This window comes from Tamandua tetradactyla, chromosome X (genome assembly GCF_023851605.1).
Source record: "Tamandua tetradactyla isolate mTamTet1 chromosome X, mTamTet1.pri, whole genome shotgun sequence".
NCBI lineage: Eukaryota > Metazoa > Chordata > Mammalia > Pilosa > Myrmecophagidae > Tamandua > Tamandua tetradactyla.
Genome location: NC_135353.1, coordinates 6,312,532 through 6,333,929, shown reverse-complemented (window position 1 = coordinate 6,333,929; position 21,398 = coordinate 6,312,532). Strand labels below are relative to the sequence as shown.

Genomic DNA, 21,398 nt, shown 5'->3' with positions numbered 1-21,398 from the left:
GACTGTCTTCGCCTGGCTTCTGCTGACTCGGCCAACCTGGCCCGTGACCAGGCAAGGGTGCCAAGGGACTGCTCAAAGGGAAGCCTGCAGCCGCAGTAAGCAAAGCGGGTTGGGGGGGGTGTGCAGGCCTCGCCACACAGCCCCTGCACAACCCCCCTCTGGCTCCCAGGAAGGTTGTGGGCTGCTGAAGGACACCCCCACCCAGAGCAGCAGGCCCGAGCTGCACACAGAGCCCGGTCTTCACCAAATATGGACACCCAGACTGGAAGGTGCACCCTGAGCTCCCAGAACGGGACAGTACATGGAAGGCTTGAAATGTCAACCCGGGCGTGCTGAACATCTCTTTTGCACCCTGCCTGATCCAGGAACTTGACTTCCAGCAGGGGGAAAATATGGCCCAGCCCCTGCTCCCGTGGAGCTGTGTGCGTATTTCATCATTTCACATCCTATGGTTAGTCCATCCCAATAAGGGCCAACCCATGAGAAGCCCCTGGGGCTTGGGACATGGCTTCTGGGAAAGAGATCGTGGGGGGTGGGGGGTGCAAGACCTGGTTTCTGGAAATAGCCCTATGACAAGTTGGGAATGAACCTTTGGGGTCAGGATCTCGGGTGGAGGGACGCCAAGGGCATACATCCAGCTGGGAAGCAAGCACATGAGTAAGGCACAGTAGCCGCTTGCCGGGTCTTCCCTGGCCAGGGGGGTGGGTAGCAAGCCATGTGCAGAGGCAACGTGCCAAGGACCTAGGCAGGTTCCCCATGGATGTCTGGGTGCCATCTTGCAGAATTAGGAATTGGCCTGATGGACACGTGCAAACTCATGGACCCAGGAGACAGCACCCCTGGCACCTCTGAGGAGCCCGAAGGAGTTGTGATGCCTTCCGGCCGCTGATGCGCAGAGAGGGCTAGAAACGAGGTGAGCAAGGGCCACATGCAGATGGCCTGGAGCACCGGAGGGCTGCGGGGACCCCGGGGAAGTGATGGGGTGGAGTTTGTAATTCAGGAAGACCCCCCCGGAGTGGCATCCCAGAAGATGTGTCATGAAGAGGGCACTGGGCCAGCAGAAAAGGGAGTGGCTCCAAGATGTTCCAGGAGATGAGAGGAAGATTGAGGCTGCAGAGGAAAATTGAGGCTGCCGAGAGGTGGGGTGGAGGGACGGAGGATGGCCAGAGAGTCGAAAGAAATCAGTGGCAGGGAGGACATGGTAAGGACAAGGACAAGGGGCAAGGAGACGAGTGTGGCTGGGAGGCCAAGCAAGTTGGGAATAGTCCGGTGACAACTGCTTAAGAAAAAAGGGAGGGAGAAGTCAGGGGGAGGGCGAACCGACCTGCAAGTGGGGCCCCCAAAGAGAGATGGGACCCCAGGAGGTGAAGGCCTGTTAGGTCAGAAGCACCTCAAGGAATTGATGTGGCAGTGGGAGAAGGTGGCACAGCAGGAGAAGATGCTGCCAAGAGCTCACAGCTACCCTGGCAGTTTCTGAAGGAAAGAAGGAGGGATCCAGGGTGCAGGTGGAAGTGCTCTGAGCTGAGGTGGCTGGCCGGACAAGCTTCCAGAATGTTCTCCCCTGGCCTAGCCCTGCTCTGATCACTGCTGAACAGGAGGCAGCCAAGAGGGCCCTTTCTAAGTTACACACATCTGCCCCGGTCCTGGAACCCTCATGACTCCTCAGTGCCTACCAAGGAAAGACAAAAAACGGGACACCACCACCACCACCACCAAATGACTTTCATAAGGGCCGGTTGGAGCCACCCGAAGCCCTCTGCCTTTCTGGGACATGCCAGCCTTTGCTGGGTTGTTTGTGCTTTGGTGCTAGGAAAAGCTCCTCTTCATCCTTTGGAGCCCCACCCAAACGGCCCCTTCCGGCGGGGCGGGAGGGGCGGTGCCCACCCGGGGCGCAGAGGCCAGCGTCGCGAACGGAACCCTCGTGTCCGCCCCGCCCCGGGCCCGGCAGCGCCACCGCGGGCTGCGCCCCCGTGTGGCCGAGGCGGGCGCGGCGGCCAAGATGGCGGCCCCGGGCAGGCACCGCCCCTTCCGCCCCGCCGGGCGTCGCACGAGGCCGCCTTCAAGGGGAAGTGAGTCAGTGTCCGCGACCCGGCCGGCCGAGGCCCGCGACCGCCGTGGCCCCCTAAAGGCCCCGGCCGACAACGGCGGCGGCGGCGGCGGCGGCGGCGGCGGCGAGGCGGGCATGGCCGGGGGGCCGGGCCCGGGGGACCCGGGGGACCCCGCGTCCCCCGGCGCCCAGCCCTTCCTGTACGAGGTGCCGCCCTGGGTAATGTGTCGCTTCTACAAAGTCATGGACGCCCTGGAGCCCGCGGACTGGTGCCAGTTCGGTGGGTGCGCCGCGGGGAGGCCGGGGCGCAGGGGTGGGGGCTGGGAGGGGGCGCCCGCCGAGGCCCTGACGGCCCCGCACCTCCGGCCCCGCAGCGGCCCTGATCGTGCGCGACCAGACCGAGCTGCGGCTGTGCGAGCGCTCCGGGCAGCGCACGGCCAGCGTCCTGTGGCCCTGGATCAACCGCAACGCGCGCGTCGCCGACCTCGTCCGCATCCTCACGCACCTGCAGCTGCTCCGCGCGCGCGACATCATCACGGCCTGTGAGCGCGAGGGGGGGCCGGCCCGGGGCGGGGCTGGGGGGAGGACTCCCCGCCCCCACCCCCACCCACCCGGCTGGGCCCCCCGCACCCCCCCCACCCCCGGCCCCGGTAGCTCCAGCACTCACCCCCTCCTTTTCCCCCCTGGCGCCCCAGGGCACCCTCCAGCCCCCCTTCTGCCCCCCAGCACCACTCCCCCGAGGCCCAGCAGCGTCCCTGCACCCCCTGAGGCCCAGGCCTTGAGCCCCCCGAAGTGGCATTCCTCAGCCTCCACCTTCCTTTCCCCAAGTAAGCAGTGGCAGTGGGGGGGTGGGGCCTGGGGAAAGGGACAGCCGGGACCGCGGGTGACCGTGGCCGGCCTCTCACGACTCCCTTTATGAAGCTTTTCCAGGCTCCCAGACCCGTGCTGAGCCTGAGCTGGGTCCCGTCCCTCGCCCTGCCTCCCTCCAGCCACCCCCGCCAACTCCAGCCCCCCCCTCTGCCAAGGTAGGTGGCCCCTGCCCCAGGGAAGCATCCCGACGGCCCTGAGGAGGTCACCCAGCCTTGGTACCCGCGGGAGGCGGCCGGGCCGGGGTGGGGTGGGGGTAAGCGGGCAGGGGGCTCACCTCCTCCGGGGTCTCCTCCCACAGCCGAGCCCCGAGAGCCCGCTGTCCCTCCTGCAAGGGGCCCACCCCTCTCCGTTCTGCTGGCCCCTCCTTGAGATTTCCCAGGGCACCGACAACTTCTCAGAGAAGCTCAAGATCGGGGAGGGCGGCTTTGGCTGCGTGTACCGCGCGGTGCTCAGGAACACTGTGTATGCCGTGAAGAGGCTGAAGGAGGTGGGTATGCCCTACACCCCCCCCACCCCACCCCCGCCAAGGCCCTGGAAGGCGGTCAGCGGCCCTCCCATTCCACTGCGAGGTTCTGGGGACACACTCCCCCCACGTTGTTGTTCTGGGGTGGAAACAGGTAGCATTCAGGGCAGGTGGGCAGATGGGTGGCAAGCCTGGGCTGACAGAGAGCCTCAAGCAGCCTTCCGTTCGCCCTGCCGCCTCCTCCAGGAAGCTGACCTGGAGTGGAGCGCAGTGAAGCAGAGCTTCTTGACCGAAGTGGAGCAGCTGTCACGGTGAGCCCCACCACGGGCCCCCTCGGGCTCCACCCTCACTCTGGCCCTGGCCAGATGCAAGGGGTGCTGGGGCGGGCAGTGGCTCAGGGGCTGGAACACTGAGTCCCCCCACTTTTTCAAGCAGCTTTCGTCACCCCAACATCGTGGACTTTGCGGGTTACTGCGCTGAGAGCGGCTTCTACTGCCTGGTCTACGGCTTCCTGCCCAGCGGCTCCCTCGAGGACCGCCTCCACTTCCAGGTAGCCCTACCCCGGAGGGACCCCTTGGGCATTTGCAAATGGTCCAGGCAGCCAGCTCAGGATTTGGCCCCAGGTGGGTCTTTTCTAGATCCTTGGCCATGGTACCGCTTGAAAAGGGAACTTTTTCCATCAGAGTAGCTCCAACTCAGGCTGCTCAGCATGGGCCTTGAGGAAAGGGCCGCAGTGGGCAGCAGCCAGTCCCCTCTGAAAGCACGTTTTGGACCTGTCAGGATGAGATATCCCAGGCAGAAAAGGAGAGCGCTGTCCTTGAACTTGGGAGCTAAGGCCAGTTCAGTTTCATGGGGAAGCCACGGTCAGGTGCCCTGTCCCATCCGTAAGTTGCTTTTCCAAGGCATCGGCGCGGCTCAGCCTTGCTCGTCTCATGAAATAGAGGGTGCAGTGACCCCACCCACGACAGGTGAATGGCACCTGGGTGGGGGTTAAGGTCAAGGAACAGGGGCCCCTGGCCTTTGCCTCCACCACTCCCGTGCCCCTTTGTTCCCTTTGCCACTCCAGACCCAGGCCTATGCCCCTCTATCCTGGCCCCAGCGACTCGACATCCTTCTGGGCACAGCCCGGGCAATTCAGTTTCTACATCAGAACAGCCCCAGCCTGGTCCACGGAGATGTCAAGAGGTGAGGGAGGGACCAGGGCAGGACCCCGGGGCCCGGGAGCGCTGCAGGACTGGCTCTGGTTGGGGCGGAGCGCTCCCCAAACTTCTGCCTCCGCCCTGAGAACATGCCTGCCCTCTGCCCCTCGAGGCTGATTGGGGGGATAGGATGAGATACAGCCTCGAGGACTCCACAGGTGTGGAAATGGAGCCAAGGAAGCACCCCACTGAGAGCAGAGTGCTGCTGGGGGCGGGGGCTGCTTGCTCGCCCCCCTCCCCCTGCTGCACCAGCTCAGAGACCCCAAGTCGGATGGTGCTGGGCTGATGGGCTTCTCTTCCCTCCCCAAGTTCCAATGTTCTCCTGGACGAGCGGCTGATGCCCAAGCTGGGGGACTTCGGCTTGGCCCGCTTCAGCCGCTTTGCGAGCGCCAGCCCCGGGCAGAGCAGCACTGTGGCCCAGACTCAGACCGTGCGGGGCACCCTGGCCTACCTGCCCGAGGAGTACGTCAAGACGGGCAAGCTGGCTGTGGAGACGGACACTTTCAGCTTCGGGGTGGTGAGGACCGGCTGTCAGAAGGTTCCGGAGGGTTCCGGGTGGGACCTGGTGACGAGCTCACAAAGCTTCAGCTATAGAGCCCCCTCCCTGAACCCAGCAGCACCCCACTTCCCAGCTGTGATTTGGCTTTCTCCGCCCCATGATGCCTGGCTCCGGGTCTCAGCCCACTTGTCTGGGGGCCTGAGTGCCATGGCAGCCACTCTGTCCAGCCCAGGGGCCCTTGCTGGTCCATGGCCCCTGGGTGACCCGGCCTGGGTGTCCCTGCCCCGGCCAGCCGCCGCCATTCTCGTCTTTCCTCTCTCCAGGTGCTGCTGGAGACCCTGGCAGGCCAGAGGGCAGTGAGGACCCACGGGCCCAGGACCCAGTACCTGGTGAGGCCCCTGGGCCCGGGCAGCCGGAGGCAGGGAGAGGCGCTGCACCTGGCACCCAGCATAGGGTGGGGCCATCTGGATGGCAGTCCTGGCACAGCTGTTGCCAGAAGCTGGGGAGGGGGCCGCAGGAGACGCTGGGGGCTGGGGACAGGCAGTGGGCGACAATCTGGCAGTCACCCCGTGTTCTCTGGGAATAAACGGTCTGTGCTGCTGGCTGGGTGCAGGGCCCCCCCCCCTTCCTCCATCCTTCCTGTGGCCTGAGACTGGGGCCAAGAGACCCAGTTCTAGTCCCAGCTTGATGGGGGCCTTGAAACAAATTCCCACTCCTCATGGGCCTCGGTTTTGCAGTCTGCAGCCAGGGCATGCTTTTGAAAACATTAAGCCGCTCACGGAAGCCCCCGTTGCCTGCTCACTGCTCTTGGGTTGAAGGCTCACTTCCTTGCCAGCTGACCCCCTATCTCCATCAGCCTTCTCCCAGTCCCCTGCTGCCTTGGCCCCTCAAGTCCGCTACCCATTCTGCCCCCCAGCTGCTTCCTCCCCATCCTTCTTACCTCACCACTCTGGTGGGTCCTGGCCCCCAACTTCAGATCCCAGCTCAGGGGCCTCTGCCCTGACCCCACAGTCCCGGTGCCCTGCCCCCGGGCACCCCATTGGCTGGTGGGCTCATAGTATCTCTCTCCCCCACCAGAGAGTCAGCTCTGTGAAGGGGGGCCCGGGGTGCTTTGCTTATCTCCATGGCCCCTGTGCCCCGAGCTGTGCTCCCCACCCAGTGGGCACTCAGTACCTGCACAAAGAGAGGAGGGACAGACAGGGACAGATGGGGGACATGTGGCTGGAGGCCTGGTGGCCGTGCTCATGGTTGTGTTACCCCAGAAGGACCTAGTGGAAGAGGAGGCTGAGGAGGCCGGGGTGGCCCTGAGAGGTGCCCAGACCACAGGGCAGGTGGGCGTGACCTCGGACACCTGGGCAGCACCCATCGCCTCCCAGCTCTACAAGAAACACCTGGACCCCAGGCCTGGGCCCTGCCCTCCCGAGCTGGGCCTGCCCCTGGGCCAGCTGGCTTGCTGCTGCCTGCACCGCCGGGCTAAGAGGAGGCCCCCCATGACCCAGGTAGCCCCCGGGGGTGGGGTGGGGGGACACAGCTGTGAGGCAAGTCCGCTTTGGGGGAGCCGAGCAAGAGGAGTCCCCCCCTGGACACAGGGACCTTCCTGCGACTGGGGCCCCGGCTTTGAACCCAGGGCGCGTTTATGCCAAGAAAGGCCGTTTCCTGCGCCCCCTGCTGGGGAAATGGGGTCACTGCATCTGCAGTTGTTTGGCCCGGTCCCAGGCTGCCACACCCCCCACACACACACCCTCCTGCCCTCTGGTGATACTTGAAACCGTCACGGGGCAGTGAGAGGCGCTTTCTAGAAGAGAGAAGCCAGCCTCAGTCCTTGGCTCCAGCGGCCACGATGGGGACAGAGGGGCAAGGGACAGGGCTTTCCCAGCTGCAGGGTATGCAGCTTTGAGGTCCCCACCGCTCCTGGAACAGCAAGAGTCAGGGACCCCCTCATTAAGTAGGAGCTGGGCTGGAGAAGGCCCCCCCCACACCCACATGGCCCCCACCTGCCCTCACAGGTCTACACAAGACTAGAGAAGCTACAGGAGACAGTGGGGCCCTCACTGGAACCAGGGGCCACCAGCCACAGCCCACCGTCCCCACAGGAGAACTCCTACGTGTCCACCAGCAGCAGTGCCCTGAGCAGGGGTGCCCCTGGGCAACCCCTGGCAGTGCCCTCAGGAGCCCCGGCCCAGGTGGCAGAGCAGCTCTGGAGAAGCCCCAACCAGCCTGTGGAGAGTGACGAGAGCTTGTCCGGCCTCTCAGCTGCCCTGTGCTCCTGGAAGTTGAGCCCAAGCTCCTCCCCAGGCCTGGGCCTACCACGCAGCCCTGGGCAGGCCAGCTGGATGCAGGCGGGGGGTGCCACGGGGGAGTCGAGCTGGGGGAGCAGCCCGGAGCCGCGGTCCACCGCTATGGAAGGTAGCTGGGGGAGGGGGGCTCTCTTTTTGCCAGATACCCCCTTTGCCCCCAGTCCCCAGCCCTTGAGGAGGAAAGCTGAGCCTGCTGTCCCTGGGGTAGGAGGCCTGGCCAGCCTTAGAGAGGGACCCGTCTCATCTCCTCAGGTTCTGCGCCCCACAGGAGCTCGCCCCCTAGTCCTTCTCCCCTCCCTGCTCTCGAGAGCCGAGAAGAAGAAATCCACCTAAGTCTGGCCTAGCTGGGAGCAGATCCACAGCCCAGCCCCAGGATTGGTGACAGGTTGCTGAGGAATTCCATCCGAGAGCAGGACGTGGGGAACTAGGCCCAGGCTGGAAGTGTCAGCAGAGGGGTCCTCATGGAAGCCTCTGGCTTCTGGCATGGCCCCGATGGCTAAGGGGCCACCCTCTCCTCCCCAGGGTCACCCCTGGGCAGCGCCACGTCATCAGAGCCGCCACAGATCATCATTAACCCGGCACGACAGAAGATGGTACAGAAGCTGGCCCTGTATGCAGACGGGGTGCTGGACAGCCTGCAGCTGCTGTCATCCAGCTCCCTCCCAGGTAACCCAGGTGCCGGGGCCGGGGCTGTGGGTTGACGGGGTGCAGAGCCCACCTGCAGCTCTGCAGCTGGACAGTTGCCCTCTGCCGGGCCAGCCTCAAACTGAGCATTTCGTTCCCATTGTGCCAGGGACAGCACAAGGGCAGCACCTTCTCCCAGCGGCCGCCCCCAGCCTCCACCTGCCCGCACACACCCCTCTCGTGGGCAGTTGTCCCCCTTCTCCCAGCACTGGAGGCCGAGGAGGCCCCTGCCCACGGTACCTGCCCTGAGCCCGGGGTTGCCAGCCCTCCCGCAGACTTCTGGAAAACCAGGAAGGCCCTGCAGGACTTTCCCATTGTAGGTGCTTTCTACAGAGCCCGCTACTTAGAAATAGAAAGCCCTCTGGTCCAGCAAGCGCCCGGGGAGAGGAGGAGGCATGGCCCAGCCCTCACGCCAGGGCCTTCCGGTTTTCTGAAAGGCATTTCTTTCCTTGTCCCCCTCCCCCTAGGCTGGGGCCTGGAGCGCCACCAGAAGCAGGGCCCAGAGGAGAGTGATGAGTCTCAGAGCTGACCCTCTCCCCGGGCCCATCCCCCAGACCCGACAGACAGTTCTCACGGTTGGAAGTTCTCATGGTGTGCAAACACTTGGCAACCTGCGGGTGGCAAGGCCAGGGTGCCGTCCCCGTGGGAGAGAAGGCGGTGACCCCCCGCAACCCCTGTTGCCCTTGGGGTGTGGGCACAACAGGCTCAGGGCTGGCAGCCAGGCTTCTGGGACACTAGGTGGCCATCAGTGGGGCCGGTTATCCTTGGAGGCCTCTTCGGGTCAGCATGTTGGGGAGAGGAGAACCAGCGTGGTCTGGGGGGCAGCTGGGCTGCTATCAAGAGAGGATGGAAGGGGGAGCCAGCATCCGCAGCCCAGGCCTGCAGAAGGAACCCTGGGTCATCTCTTGGTGGCCCTGCTCTTTCCTAAAGCCCTAGGGAAAAACGGCTTCTCCCTCTGCAAAACCGTGCCCAGGAGGCCCCCAGCATCCCCAGAGCACTTGTGATTTGGCATGTCGAACCGTGGCTGTCCCGTGGTTCTCTCTGCTAGTAGGAAGTGAGAGATCTGAGATCCTGAGTCCAGCACCCCCCACACACACACACTCTACCTAGGGCCGCCCCCGTGCATCCCCAGGGAGATGTCGGCAAGGCACCCCTGGGTGCTCCAGGTAGCTCCAGGTCACAGGCTCGGCCTCTGGCCTAGGCACTGACTGTGGCAGAGGGACCACTCCCCGAGGTTCAGCCAGGCCCAAGCCCCTGTGTCCCCTAAACAGCAAGAAGGCCAAAGAAGGCAGGAAGGTGGGAGCAAGGCAGAGAGTGAGGGGAAGTATTTTCAAGCAAAAGAAATATGACTCACGTTTTTAGAAGCAAGTCACCAAATGTCCCCTGGAGTGTCTTAGTAGCCCAGGGCTGTAGCACTGGCTTCCAATGACTTTGTCTCCGTGGCCATGCATCACACTACACGCCCCCATGAAGCTAGGCACTGGTGAAATCCCAGTTGTCCTTGGGTAATAAAACCTTATGTTTTCCATCTCTGGCGAACTTGTGGAGTTTGTTGCATTGAAAGCCTTGAGCTCTTCCACTGCTTCTCATTGCGAGGCTCTTGACCGTCTAACTAGGAAAACCAGGCCCAAGATCCTCGCGGGCCCCCGTTGGCCCTCTTGGTAAGCACAGGACTGCCATGCAGCAACAACTTCACACGTCATTCCCTTTTTCCCTGATCTTTGTGTGTTTTTTGGACGCTGTGGTAAATGGTATCTTTGTTTCATTTGCCAGCTGTTCACTGACAGGATAGAAACACATCAAACCTTATATTGTCCTTGTGTTCTGTGACCTTGCCTTCCAAGTTCACATATTAGTTCTAGCAGTTTTTTTGTCAATACTTTGGAATGGTTTGTGTCCGTGACCATTTTGTCCGCCAATAAAGACAGTTTACATCTTCCTTATCAATCTACCTGCACATCCTTTAGTTGTTTTTTGTTTTGTTTTTTTGTTTTTTTGCTTTGTGTTTTTCTTACCTTATTGCACTGGCCAAGAACTCTAGGGAAATGTGGAATAGAAGTGGTGAAAATGAACATCTTTGCTTGGTCCCCAGACTTAAGTGGAATGTGTTGGCTTTCATCCTTAAGTGTGATGTTCACTGTAGGATTTGCATAGGTGTTTTTTATCAGGTTGAGGAAGTTTTAATATATTCTTAGTTTTCTAAGAATTTTGATTATAAATGGTTGCTGAATTTGGGGGAGGGCATTGAGTAACTCTTTCAAGTGCTTTTTTTGGCATCTGTTTGGGTGGTCATATGGTCTTTCTCCTTTATTCCATTTTTGGGGTGAAGCACACTGATTTTCAAATGTTAAATTAACCTCACATTCCATTGGCCAATACCTCTTGATAAATTTTGCATCTAGGTCTGAGAGAGTTATTGGTCTGCAGTTTTCTGGCAATATCTCTGTCTGATTGGGTATCAGGGTAATGCTGGGCTCATAAAATACTTTGGAGAGCCTCCTCCTCTTAAGTTCTTCAAGAATTTGTGGATGTTTGGTGTTATTTCTCCTTTAAATGATTAATGGAATTCACCCAGTGAAGCCATCTGCATCTGGAATCTTCCTGGTGGGAAGGTTTTTAATTATGAATAGAATGTCTTTAATTAGATATCCTGCCATTTGATTTTCTATTTCTTCTTGTGTCCATTTGGTAATTTGTATCCTGCAAAGATTTTGTCCATTTCATCTAAGTTGGCACAAAGCTACTATTTTACCCTTACCCATTTAATGTCTGTAAAAGCTGTTGTGATGTCCTCTCTGTCATTCCCAATATTGGTCATTTCTATCTTTTTGTTCTTGATTGTTTTACATAGAAGTGTATCAATTTTATTGATAATTTTGAAGAACCAAATGTTGACTTCATGGCTTTTTTTCCCCTATTGTTTGTCCATTTTCTTTTTCATCGATTCCCACTCTTTATTTATTTTACCTTCTATGGATTTAATTTGCTCCTCCTTTTCTAGCTTCTTCAGGTGTAACCTTAGATCACTGATTGTAATATAAACATTTTAAAGCTATAGATTTCTCTTTTTTAATTTTTTTTTTAAATTTCCCTTTTTAAACACAGCTCTCACTGCATCCTACACATTTAGATATGTGGTATTTTCATGATCATTCCATTCATGATGTTTTCTGACTTCCCTTGTGTTATTTAATTCCCCAATATTTGGGGATCTCACAGCTATCTTATTGCTGAGTTTCTAATATAATTCCATTGCACTCAGAGAATTTTCTCTGTATGATTTCATTTAACTATCTTGAGATTTGTTTAATGACTTAGCATATGCTTTAGCTTGGAGAATGTTCCATGTGTATTTGGAAAGAACGTAAATCTGTAGTTAGTTGGGTGGAATGTTATATAAATATCAGTTAAGTCAAGGTGATTGACAGTCTTGTTTAGTCTTCAATACCTTGTTAATTTTCTGTTTACCAGCTTTATCTGGTGGACTGAGAAAAGAGTATTGAAGTCTCCAACTATCATTGTAGATTGGTCTTTGTCCTTTCAGTTCTGTCACATTTTCCTTTGTGTGTTTTGAAGCTCTTTTATTGGATACATACACATTTAGAGTTGTTGTGTTCAAGTGTATTGATTATAGACAGCAAATGGTTCAGTCTTACTTTTTTAACCAACCTGGCAACCTCTGCCTTTTAATTGGTCTGTTTAATCTACTTACATTTAATGACTGGGCTTATGTCTACTATCTTGTGATTTGTTTTCTATTTGTCCAATCTAGAGTTCTTTGCTCCTCTTTTCTTCTATTCTTACCTTCTCTGGAATTAATGGAATATTTTTGGTATTCTTTTATTTCTTTTGCTGGTTTATTAGCTATACCTCTTTGTTGTAATTTTTCAAAGTCTGCTTTCAGGTTTACAATATGCATCTGTAACTTGTCACGTTCTCCCTTCAAATAATATTATTCCACTTTACATGTAATTTATGAACTTTACCCCAAATACTTCCATTTCCCCCTTCCCACCCTTTGTGCTATTATTGTCATATGTTTCTACATATATTATAAACCCTGTAGTACCTTATTGTTATTCACTTATCTTTTAAATAAAGTTAAAAATCAGAAAAAAAGTCTTTTTTTTGCTTACATGCTTGCCACTTTCAGCACTGTTCACTTTTTCTTTCTTTTTTTTTTTTTTTTTTTTATTATAGATGTGAGTTTCCATCTGGAATCATTTCCCTTTGGCCTGATGAACTTTCTTTAACATTTTTTGACATGCAAGTTTGCTGGCCATGATTTTCTCTTTATCAGTTGTTTTTAACAATTTCATTACAGTGAGCCTTGACTCTTTGTATTTATCCTACTTGGGGTATATTGAACTTCTTGGTGCTCTGGTTGATATTTTTCACCAAATCTGAAAAATGTTTACCATTATGTCTTCAAACTTTTTTTTCCACTGCCTCCTCCATTTGGGGACAGCAGTTGCCTGTATGTTAGACAATCTGCTGTTGAGCCTCACTGGGACTCTGGGTTTATTTTGTTTATTTGTTCTTTGTTTTTGAGGCTTTTTTCTCTCTGTGCTTCACTCTAAATAATTTATCTTGCCCTACCTTCAAACTCATTGATCTTTTCTTCAGCAGTGTCTAATCAGCTGTTAAGCCCAATCCAAATGTTGTACTTATTGACTCCAGACATCCATTTACTTCTTTTTTATAGTTTCCATTCTCTTGCTTCATTATGTCCATCATGTTTTCCCTGAAATCCTTGAACATATTTATAATCACCCTTTTGACGTCCTGGTCTTTTTCCATTATCTTTATCTTGTGAGCCTGCTTCAGTTGACTGATTTTCCTCCTGGTTATGAGTCTTATTTTCCTGTTTCTTTGCACATCTAATCAGTTTTCACTGGAGACTAGACATTGGGAATGTTACGGTATCTTCCTAGAAGGGTGTTGGGCCTTGTTCCTGGCTGGCAGTTAAGTTACTTGATCGTCGTGATCCTTCGGAGGTTTGTTTTTCACGTTTTATGAGGACAGGTCTAAGGTAACCTTTTCCCAAAGGTAGTTCAGCCCTACTCTTAAAGCATGGCCTTTATGTTCCAGATGTTCAAGAAGGTCTGTCCACTTTGGCTGGTGAGAAGTTGCAAGACTTCAGCCTCAGAGTCTCTCCCTGTATATGCTCAGCTTAATTTTTGTTTGGCCAGTGACTCAAGAGGAGCTGTTGTAGGTTGATGAAGCTCTTTCTCTGCTTAGCTCCCCCACATTTCAGCCTCCTTGGTCTCCCCAAACTCCATTCTCTGTCTCCTTGCTCAGTGAGACCACAGGTTCTGCTGGGGATCCCCTTTTGGGCACCAGGATTGAGATGGTGCTTCCAGGCAGAAATCCAGAGCTGTTGAGCACCCCTCATGTTTGCCTTCTGATCACAGTCCTGCCCTGCCTGCTGTCCAATGTCAGGAAATAGCTGTTTCACATAGTTTGCCCAATACAAAAGGGAAAACAATATTTACTTAATTTCGATTAAGTATTGTCTTTAGCCTAACGAAGGCTAAAGAAACAAAGGGTGTATTGGGCTGTGAGGAGAAAAGCATTTAGATGATAAATGAAAGGGAAATATAGGAAGAGAAGTATGCATTGCTTCAGATAAACAGAGATGACCAGTATAAAAACCACTTTCATTGGGTGGTATGATGGTAGCTCAGTGGCAGAGTTCTCACCTGCCATGCCAGAGGCCCAGGTTCGATTCCCAGTGCCTGCCCATGTAAAAAAAAAAAAAACAAAAAACACGTTCATTAAATTAAAAAGTTTTTTAGAGGTGAATCTGTGGATAGATCATGGACAGTCATGAAAGCCAGGTCCTGGACCAATATTTTGATTTGTTTCAGATCAACAGAGAATATTTGAGGACATGATAATAGGACGTTGGCACCTAACAAAATGAATTCCTTGGCTCAGTTTTATCATTGAATTCAGCTATTTCCTAACATTCACAGATTCCCTTATATATCTGATTTGGTGGGGAGGGGTGCGGAGATGGGGTGCAGTACTGAAGCATGCCATTTCTCTAATTTAACATCATTAATTTTGATTTTAACTTGACAACTTAACCAGTTAACATTATTTCTTCTCCCCAAAGTCTATATCTAGTCCCAAGTTTTCTCTGTTCCCCTGAAAAATGAACATCTACCTGTAAGAAAAAAAAAATATATATATATATATATATTTCCCCCCCCCCCCCCCCCCCCCAGTTTTCTAGTTCCCTCCTCTTACTCTTCCCAGGAGAATTCTTCACCCCAAAGGCTGACCCATCTGCCCGCCGCCCGATGAGGCGCCCCCTCCCCTGGAGGCGTTCTCAGCAGCTGGCATGTGTGCACACACACAAATAGGTGCAGCGCCTAGTCTTTAAAAACAAAAAATCTCCTTTGACCCAACACCCCCCTCCAGCCACAACCCCAATTCTCTGTTCCTCTTTACAACCATGTTTCTTAAAATAATTGCCTGCTCTCTCACTTCTTCCCGTCCCCTCTCCTGCCCCTTCCAAGCTGGCTTCCACCCCCGCCACTCCGCGGTCTTAGCTTTTGTCCGGGACACTGGCGAGCGCCACGTTCTCAGACCCACGGGCCACTTGACTGACTCCCTCCCGGACCAGCCTCATGGCTTCTCTTTTCCCAGCGGCCTTTGCTGGCTCCTTCTTCCCGACCCATCCTCCGAAACAGCAGCGCCCCGATGGGGATCTTCTCACCGCTTCAAGTGCAGTCGGCACATGGTGATTCCCCAGTTACATCTGCATGTGTGAGCTCTCTTCCGAGCTGTAGGTCCCTATTTCCGCCCGCCCACCCAACATGTCCTCTTTGATGTCTCACAGGTACTAGAGATTATAAACGGCACTTTTGCTTTGCAGGCTCACCCCCCCAAGCCTGTCACCCTGCTGGCATCCCCACACCCACCAGCCTCCCATCTCAGAACATTCCAGGATGCCACTGTCCAACCCGCTGCCTCAGGCCAACCCTCAAAAAGTTAGGTTTTCTAAAGTACACAAATCAATCACAAATGAAGGAATTTTTTTTTAATTGTAAAAACTTAACATACAAACATATATTCTTGACATAAAAATATTCCATACATGGTGTACAGTCAATGGCTCACAATATCATCACATAGTTGTATATTCATCACCATGATCATTTATTGAATATTTGCATCACTCCAGAAAAAGAAATAAAAAGAAAAAACTCATACATACCATACCCCTTACCCCTCCCTCTCATTGAACACTAGTGTTTCCATCTACCCAATTTATTTTACCCTTTGTCCCCCTATTTATTTATTTTTTATCCATATTTTTTAACTCATCTGTCTATACCCTAGATAAAAGGGGCATCAGACACAAGGTTTTCACAATCACACAGTCACATTGTGAAAGCTATATCATTATACAATCATCTTCAAGAAAAATGGCTCCTGGAGCACAGCTCTACATTTTCAGGCAGTTCCCTCCAGCCTCTCCATTACATCTTGACTAAGGAGGTGATATCTATTTAATGCAAAAGAATAACCTCCAGGATAACCTCTCGACTCTGTTTGGAATCCCTCAGCCATTGACACTTTATTTTGTCTCATTTCACTCTTTTTTGGTTATGAAGGCTTTCTCAATCTCTTGATGCCAGGTCCTGGCTTATCCAGGCTTTCTGTCCCACATTGCCTGCAAGATTCATACCCCTGGGAGTCATGTCCCAAGTGGGGGGGGGGGGCAGTGAGTTCACCTGCTGAGTTGGCTTAGAGAGAGAGGCCACATATGAGCAACAAAAGAGGTTCTCTGGGGGTGACAGGCATAATTTTTAGTTGGCTTAGTGTATCCTTTGTGGGGATAAGTTTCAAATGAACAAACTGCAAGATCAAAGGCTAGGCCTACTGATTTACTGTCCCCACTTCTTCAGGAATTCTCCAAATGGGGAAGTTGAATTTTCCCCGTCTCCCCAAGGGAGCTCTGCAAACACTAAATGAATGAATTTTTATATGTGCCTGCAGGCATGTCAACAGCCTCCCAACCTCATGTCAAAATATACATCTGTTCCAGTTATCTGCTGCTGTGTAAAAAGATTTAGTGGCTTAAGATAACGACCAGGATTTAGTGGCTTAAGATAATGACCACATTTATTTTGCTCAGGAAGCAGCAATCAGGGAGGGCTCAGTGGGGCGGCTCCCGGGCTCCACTCCAGGGCAGCTGGGACAGCAGGAGCTCACTCACATGTCCGGCCCTTGGTGCTGGCTGTCCCCAGGGGCCTGCTCTGGGGGTTGGAACCCCAACATGTGCCTTTTTCTCTGGGCGGTAAGGAGCCAGGGGGAGGCCAAAGCCAGCCCAGGTTCAAGGGGGAAACAGTGACACTCCACCATCTGACAGGAGGCGGGCCAAAAGATTTATGGACATTTAAAACCAGGGCAGAGGCATCGCCTTCACCCCAGAAAGTTCCCTTGTGCCCCTCCCCAGGTGATGCCTCATCCCTCAGAGCTAACCACTCCCCTGGCTTCTAACACCCAGATCCTGTTTGTGTCTTTGAACGTCACACCAGTGAAATCTTGTAGCAGGTCCTCTTTTGTGGCCGGCTTCTTTCGCTCACTACACACCCAGGTCCTTGTGAGCAGCAGGAGTTGATGCTTTTTCATGGCTCAGTAATATTCCATCGCGTGGCTAGAACACAAGGTGTCCATTCTCCCTGCAGTGGACCTTTGGGTTGTTTTTAGTTTGTGACTATCATAAATGAAGCTGCTTTGAACATGCTCATTCCTCCCTTGCTATTGTTATCTGTTAGGGTTCAGTCATTGAAGCAGGAGCACTATAAGTGGAAGAGAGCAGTAGACTCATCGAGAGGTGAGACCCGTCCCACTTTTGGTGCTGATTGGGCAGGCTCCATCAGCGTGTCGCTTTTGGGGCCTGCATCAGGAAAGGAAAGGGGGCTTTGAAGTGGGGAGGGTTGGGACAAAATGAGACCTGAAGCTGCATCCAGAGCTGTCACGATGCAGACCTCCAGGAAGAACTGGCACCCTTCACCATGAAGTGGCACGCACATCCAGCCTAGGATTCGGAGAAGCAGCAGGGGGAGAGCAGCTGGGAGCTGGGGGAGCTGCGGGTGGGCTGCAGGCCTGGCCAGAAGGACTAACCGGCAGGTCAGTGACGACATGCTTGTGCCACAAAAGCACCCTGGCTCTACGCTGACCTGCACAGCATGAAAATTCCAACAACTTCCCTCCCACCTCACACATCTCATGCAAATTTGGACCACAGAGGGAGGGGGATTGTGGGAAATGGAGTTGCAGCTTAGCTAATTGGTCACAGTCCAAAGCCATCCGAGGGGTTCATATATACCCCAGAGTAGAGTTGCTAGCTCCTGCCAGACATTTCTTGACATTTTCCAGAGTGCCTGAACCAACATTCTCCCGGTAGTGTAGGCGCGTTCCATTGCCCTGCATGTAGCTATTCTAATATCTCATGGTTTTAATTGGCGTTATCCCTAATGACATTGAGCATCAGCTAATTTGTATATTTGTCATCAGTCTAGCCTCTTGTTCAAGGCATATTAAAATCTTTTGCTCATTGTTTAATTAGACTGCCTGTCTTATTGACTGCTGGCACTTCTCTCTCTCTTCCAGATGTGTCTTTTGGAGACTAGGTATATTAGAAATATCATTTTTTTTTTTTAACATGGGCAGGCACCGGGAATCGAACCCAGGTCTTCTGGCATGGCAGGCAAGCACTCTGCCTGCTGAGCTACCGTGGCCCATCCGTATTAGAAATATCTTTTGCCAGCTTATAGTTTGCTTTTTTTTGCCCTCTTGATGCTGTCTTTTGATTACTCATTTTTAACTTTAGTGAAGTCCAGTTTCCTGATCTTTCCTTTTATGGTCAAGCTTTCTGTGTTCTGTTTAAGAAATGTTTGCCTGCCCAGAGGTCATGAAGATATTCTCCTTTCACTCCTTCTAAACACTCCATTGCTTCATCCTCTGTCTTTAGATCTACAATACATCTCAAATTGATTTTTTTTTTTTTTTGCTGTTTAAAGTTTGAGTTGCAAAGATGATTTCCTCTTCCCTATGCTTTTAGAATTTCCTGTATTCCCCATTCAGTCTTGGCTGCCACAATCAGACAGAAAACGTGAGGGCTTTTTTTTAAAAAATATTTTTATTAATAAAACAACATACAAACATTCTTAACATACAAAGTTCCAAACATGGTATGTAATTAATGGCTCACAATATCATCACATAGCTGGGTATTCGTCACCAGGATCATTTTTTTATTTTTTAACATTTGCATCACTCCAGCAAAAGAAATAAAAAAGAAAAAACTCCTACATCCCATACTCCTTACCCCTCCCTCTCATTGACCACTAGTATTTCCATCTACCCAATTTATTTTAACCTTTGTTCCCGTATTATTTGTTTAATTTTTTATCTATATGTTTTACTCATCTGTCCATACTCTGGATAAAAGGTGCATCAGACACAAGGTTTTCACAATCACACAGTCACACTGTGAAAGCTGTATCATTATACAATCATCTTCAAGAAACATGGCTACTGGAACACAGCTCTATATTTTCAGGCAATTCCCTCCAGCCTCTCCATTACATCTTGAATAACAAGGTGATATCTGCTTAATGCGTAAGAATAATCTCCAGGATAACCTCTCGACTCTGTTTGGAATCTCTCAGCCACTGACACTTTGTCTCATTTCTCTCTTCTCCCTTTTGATTGAGAAGGTGTTAACACAAGGACCTTTTATTTCTTTTATCTGTAGTAGAAACCTTAGCTGCAGACATGAATGGCTCCAGGTCTGTCAGAGACACATTCGAGTTGATTTTTGTGTCTGGTGGTAAGTAGGCATGAAGATATCCATGTACCCATATGGACAGCTGGTTTATCCCATATGAGTTAGGAAAAAGGCTCTCTTTCCTGCATAGTACTAAAGCTGTCCTTCATTACAGATCTGCTGGCTGTATCTGCACAGGCCTGTTTCTGGCCTCTTCTCCCTTCTCTTACGTTGGTCCATGTGTCTATCCCTGCACGCAGGTCCCCCATGAGCCCAATTACTGTAGCATCAGAGTAAGTCTTGGTGTCTGTTGGTGGTGAACCCTCCAGCCTGCTCTTCGTCAAAATTCTCGGTTATCCGTGGCCTTTTGTGGAAGTGGGCAGTGGCACCACCGCTCTGGAAACCAGCTTGACAGTGTCTCACAGAGATAAAACATGCCCTGACCAGGTGATCCACGAGCCTACTCCTGGGTCCACAGCCCAGAGAAATGGATTCATGTGTCCACACAGAGACTCATGCACAGGCATCCTTGCAGCTTTATTTGTGAGAGCCCCACACAGCCCAAATAACCAGTGTTCTAATTTGCTAGCTGCCAGAATGCAATATACCAGTAACAGAATGACTTTTAAATGGGAATTTAATGAGTTACTAGTTTACAGTTCTGAGGCCGAGATAATGTCCCAATTAAAACAAGTCTATAGAAGTGTCCAATCTAAGGCATCCAGGGAAAGATGCCTTGGTTCAAGAAGGCCCATGAAGTTCAGGGTTTCTCTCTCATCTGGAAAGGCACATGGCGAACACGGCGTCATCTGCTAGCTTTCTCTCCTGGCTTCCCTTCACGAGGCTCCCCGGGGAGGCGTTTTCCTTCTTCATCTGCAAAGGTCACTGACTGATGTACTCTCTGCTTCTCGTGGCTATGTCGTTCTGCTCTCTCCGAATCTCTTACATTCTCCACAATGTTCCCTCTTTTATAGGATTCCAGTAAACTAATCAAGACCCACCCAAATGGGTGGAGACGCCTCCACTTAATCCAATTTAACAACCACTCTTGATTAAATCACATCTCCAGGGAGATGATCTGATTACAGAGTCAAACATAATAGGGATTATTCTGCCTTTATGAAATGGGATTTTGATGAAAACACGGCTTTTCTAGGGTACATGCATCCTTTCAAACCAGCACAACCATCCACAGGTGAATGGGCAAGCACATCGAGTGTCCATGCAGGGGACGCTACTTAGCAGTATAAAGGAGTGAGCTCTCGGAGCCCGCTCCCGCCCGGAGGGATCTCAGAATGTGTATGCCAAGCAAAAGAGCCGCACACAAATGGCATCACACACATAAGGGGTGATGCCGTTTATGGAAACTAGGAAATGCAAACTAATCTATGACAGCAGAAAGCAGAAGAGTCGTTGCCTGCAGGTGGGTGGGGAGGGCTTGGGCTGGCGGGGGTTCCGCAAAGGGGCACCAGGAGATGTTTTAGGTCGACTGGGATGTGTACAGCCTTGATTGTCAGTCTGGTTTCATGGAGACGTAGATATAGATCAATATTAACACTTTATTTACGTGCAGATTATTATATGCCAATGATACGGCAATAAAGCCATTGTAAAAAGAAATCGGGTCTCCTAAGCAGCAGATTCTTGGGTCATCTCACAAGAACCTTTGTGTGGGTTTAATCCGTTTCCCTTTTAACACACGTACTGATGTGGGAGTGCAACCTACCTGTTTCTTTTCTCTTGTCTCATCTGTTCTTTTTTCGTCTTCTCCTTTCTCGCCTTCTCTTGGCTTAGCCCTCTGTTAATACTTCTAGAGGTCACACCCTGAAGACTGAACTTCCATCCCAGACTCAATACGTCTTAGTTTTACCACTTCCTCAACAGACAGCAGTTTCCCTGCACTTACCCCTCCTGCCTCTTGCGCCACTGTTTTCGTATGTTCTAGAACCCAAAAGACGTCTCTGCTGCTTTGTGAAGTCCATGCGTGCTGACGGCTGCCTGCACATCACATGCCTTCCCACGCACCTATTCTTCCCTCTGGACCTCTTCTTTCCTGGCTTTCTTTTTATTATTATAATTATTATCACTCAAATTTCTTGGCAGAACATAAGGTCAGAAAAAAAAAAAAAAAAAAAAAAAAAAAAAAGCAGCCAGAGGGTGGCAGCATGGCAATCAGACACCCTAAGGAGTATGATGGCTCCCCCATTTTCCATTTTCCACCGGGTCTGATTCCTACTACAAACATCACCAGACACCATTTCTGGGGCACACGGTGTACAAATGAGGATACCCCAAGTAACACTGAAGAAGAACATGCTGCTGGATTCAGCTCCACAGCGCAAGGGGGTGGGGAAATGCAAGCCTCCTTGTGTGTGTTTTCTAAGAAGGCTGGGGCAAAAAACGCTGTTGCTTTGTTTTTTTTAACAGCTTTATTAATATAATAATTCACATATCTTAAGGGTCACTTTTTAAAGTGCAATCGAGTGTTTGCAAAGTCCCCTTTGGGGAATGGGGAGAATGGGGAGAAATTCAACTTCCCCAAGTTGA

The 21,398-nt window shown here is 52.2% G+C and overlaps 1 protein-coding gene across 4 annotated transcripts; it reads left to right on the top strand.

Annotated features, from left to right (window-relative positions):
• The first annotated feature begins 2,182 nt into the window (after positions 1–2,182).
• IRAK1 (interleukin 1 receptor associated kinase 1) lies at positions 2,183–9,587 on the top strand. 4 transcript variants are annotated; one of them, XR_013169522.1, is made up of 15 exons: positions 2,183–2,327; positions 2,422–2,589; positions 2,743–2,874; positions 2,969–3,072; positions 3,216–3,404; positions 3,627–3,691; positions 3,816–3,930; positions 4,447–4,565; positions 4,889–5,096; positions 5,402–5,467; positions 6,341–6,577; positions 7,085–7,484; positions 7,898–8,041; positions 8,169–8,375; positions 8,527–8,636. XR_013169522.1 is itself a non-coding variant. In XM_077146345.1 (14 exons), the coding sequence occupies exons 1-14, from the start codon at positions 2,183–2,185 to the stop codon at positions 8,586–8,588; spliced, it is 2,154 nt and encodes a 717-aa protein (XP_077002460.1). In that variant the 3' UTR covers positions 8,589–8,719. The 4 variants fall into 4 exon arrangements, 3 of the variants coding, with proteins under 3 accessions (XP_077002460.1, XP_077002459.1, XP_077002461.1); XM_077146345.1 differs by lacking the exon at positions 8,169–8,375 and having other exon boundaries at positions 8,527–8,719; XM_077146344.1 differs by lacking the exons at positions 6,341–6,577; positions 7,085–7,484 and having other exon boundaries at positions 8,527–9,587.
• The last annotated feature ends 11,811 nt before the right edge of the window (positions 9,588–21,398 follow it).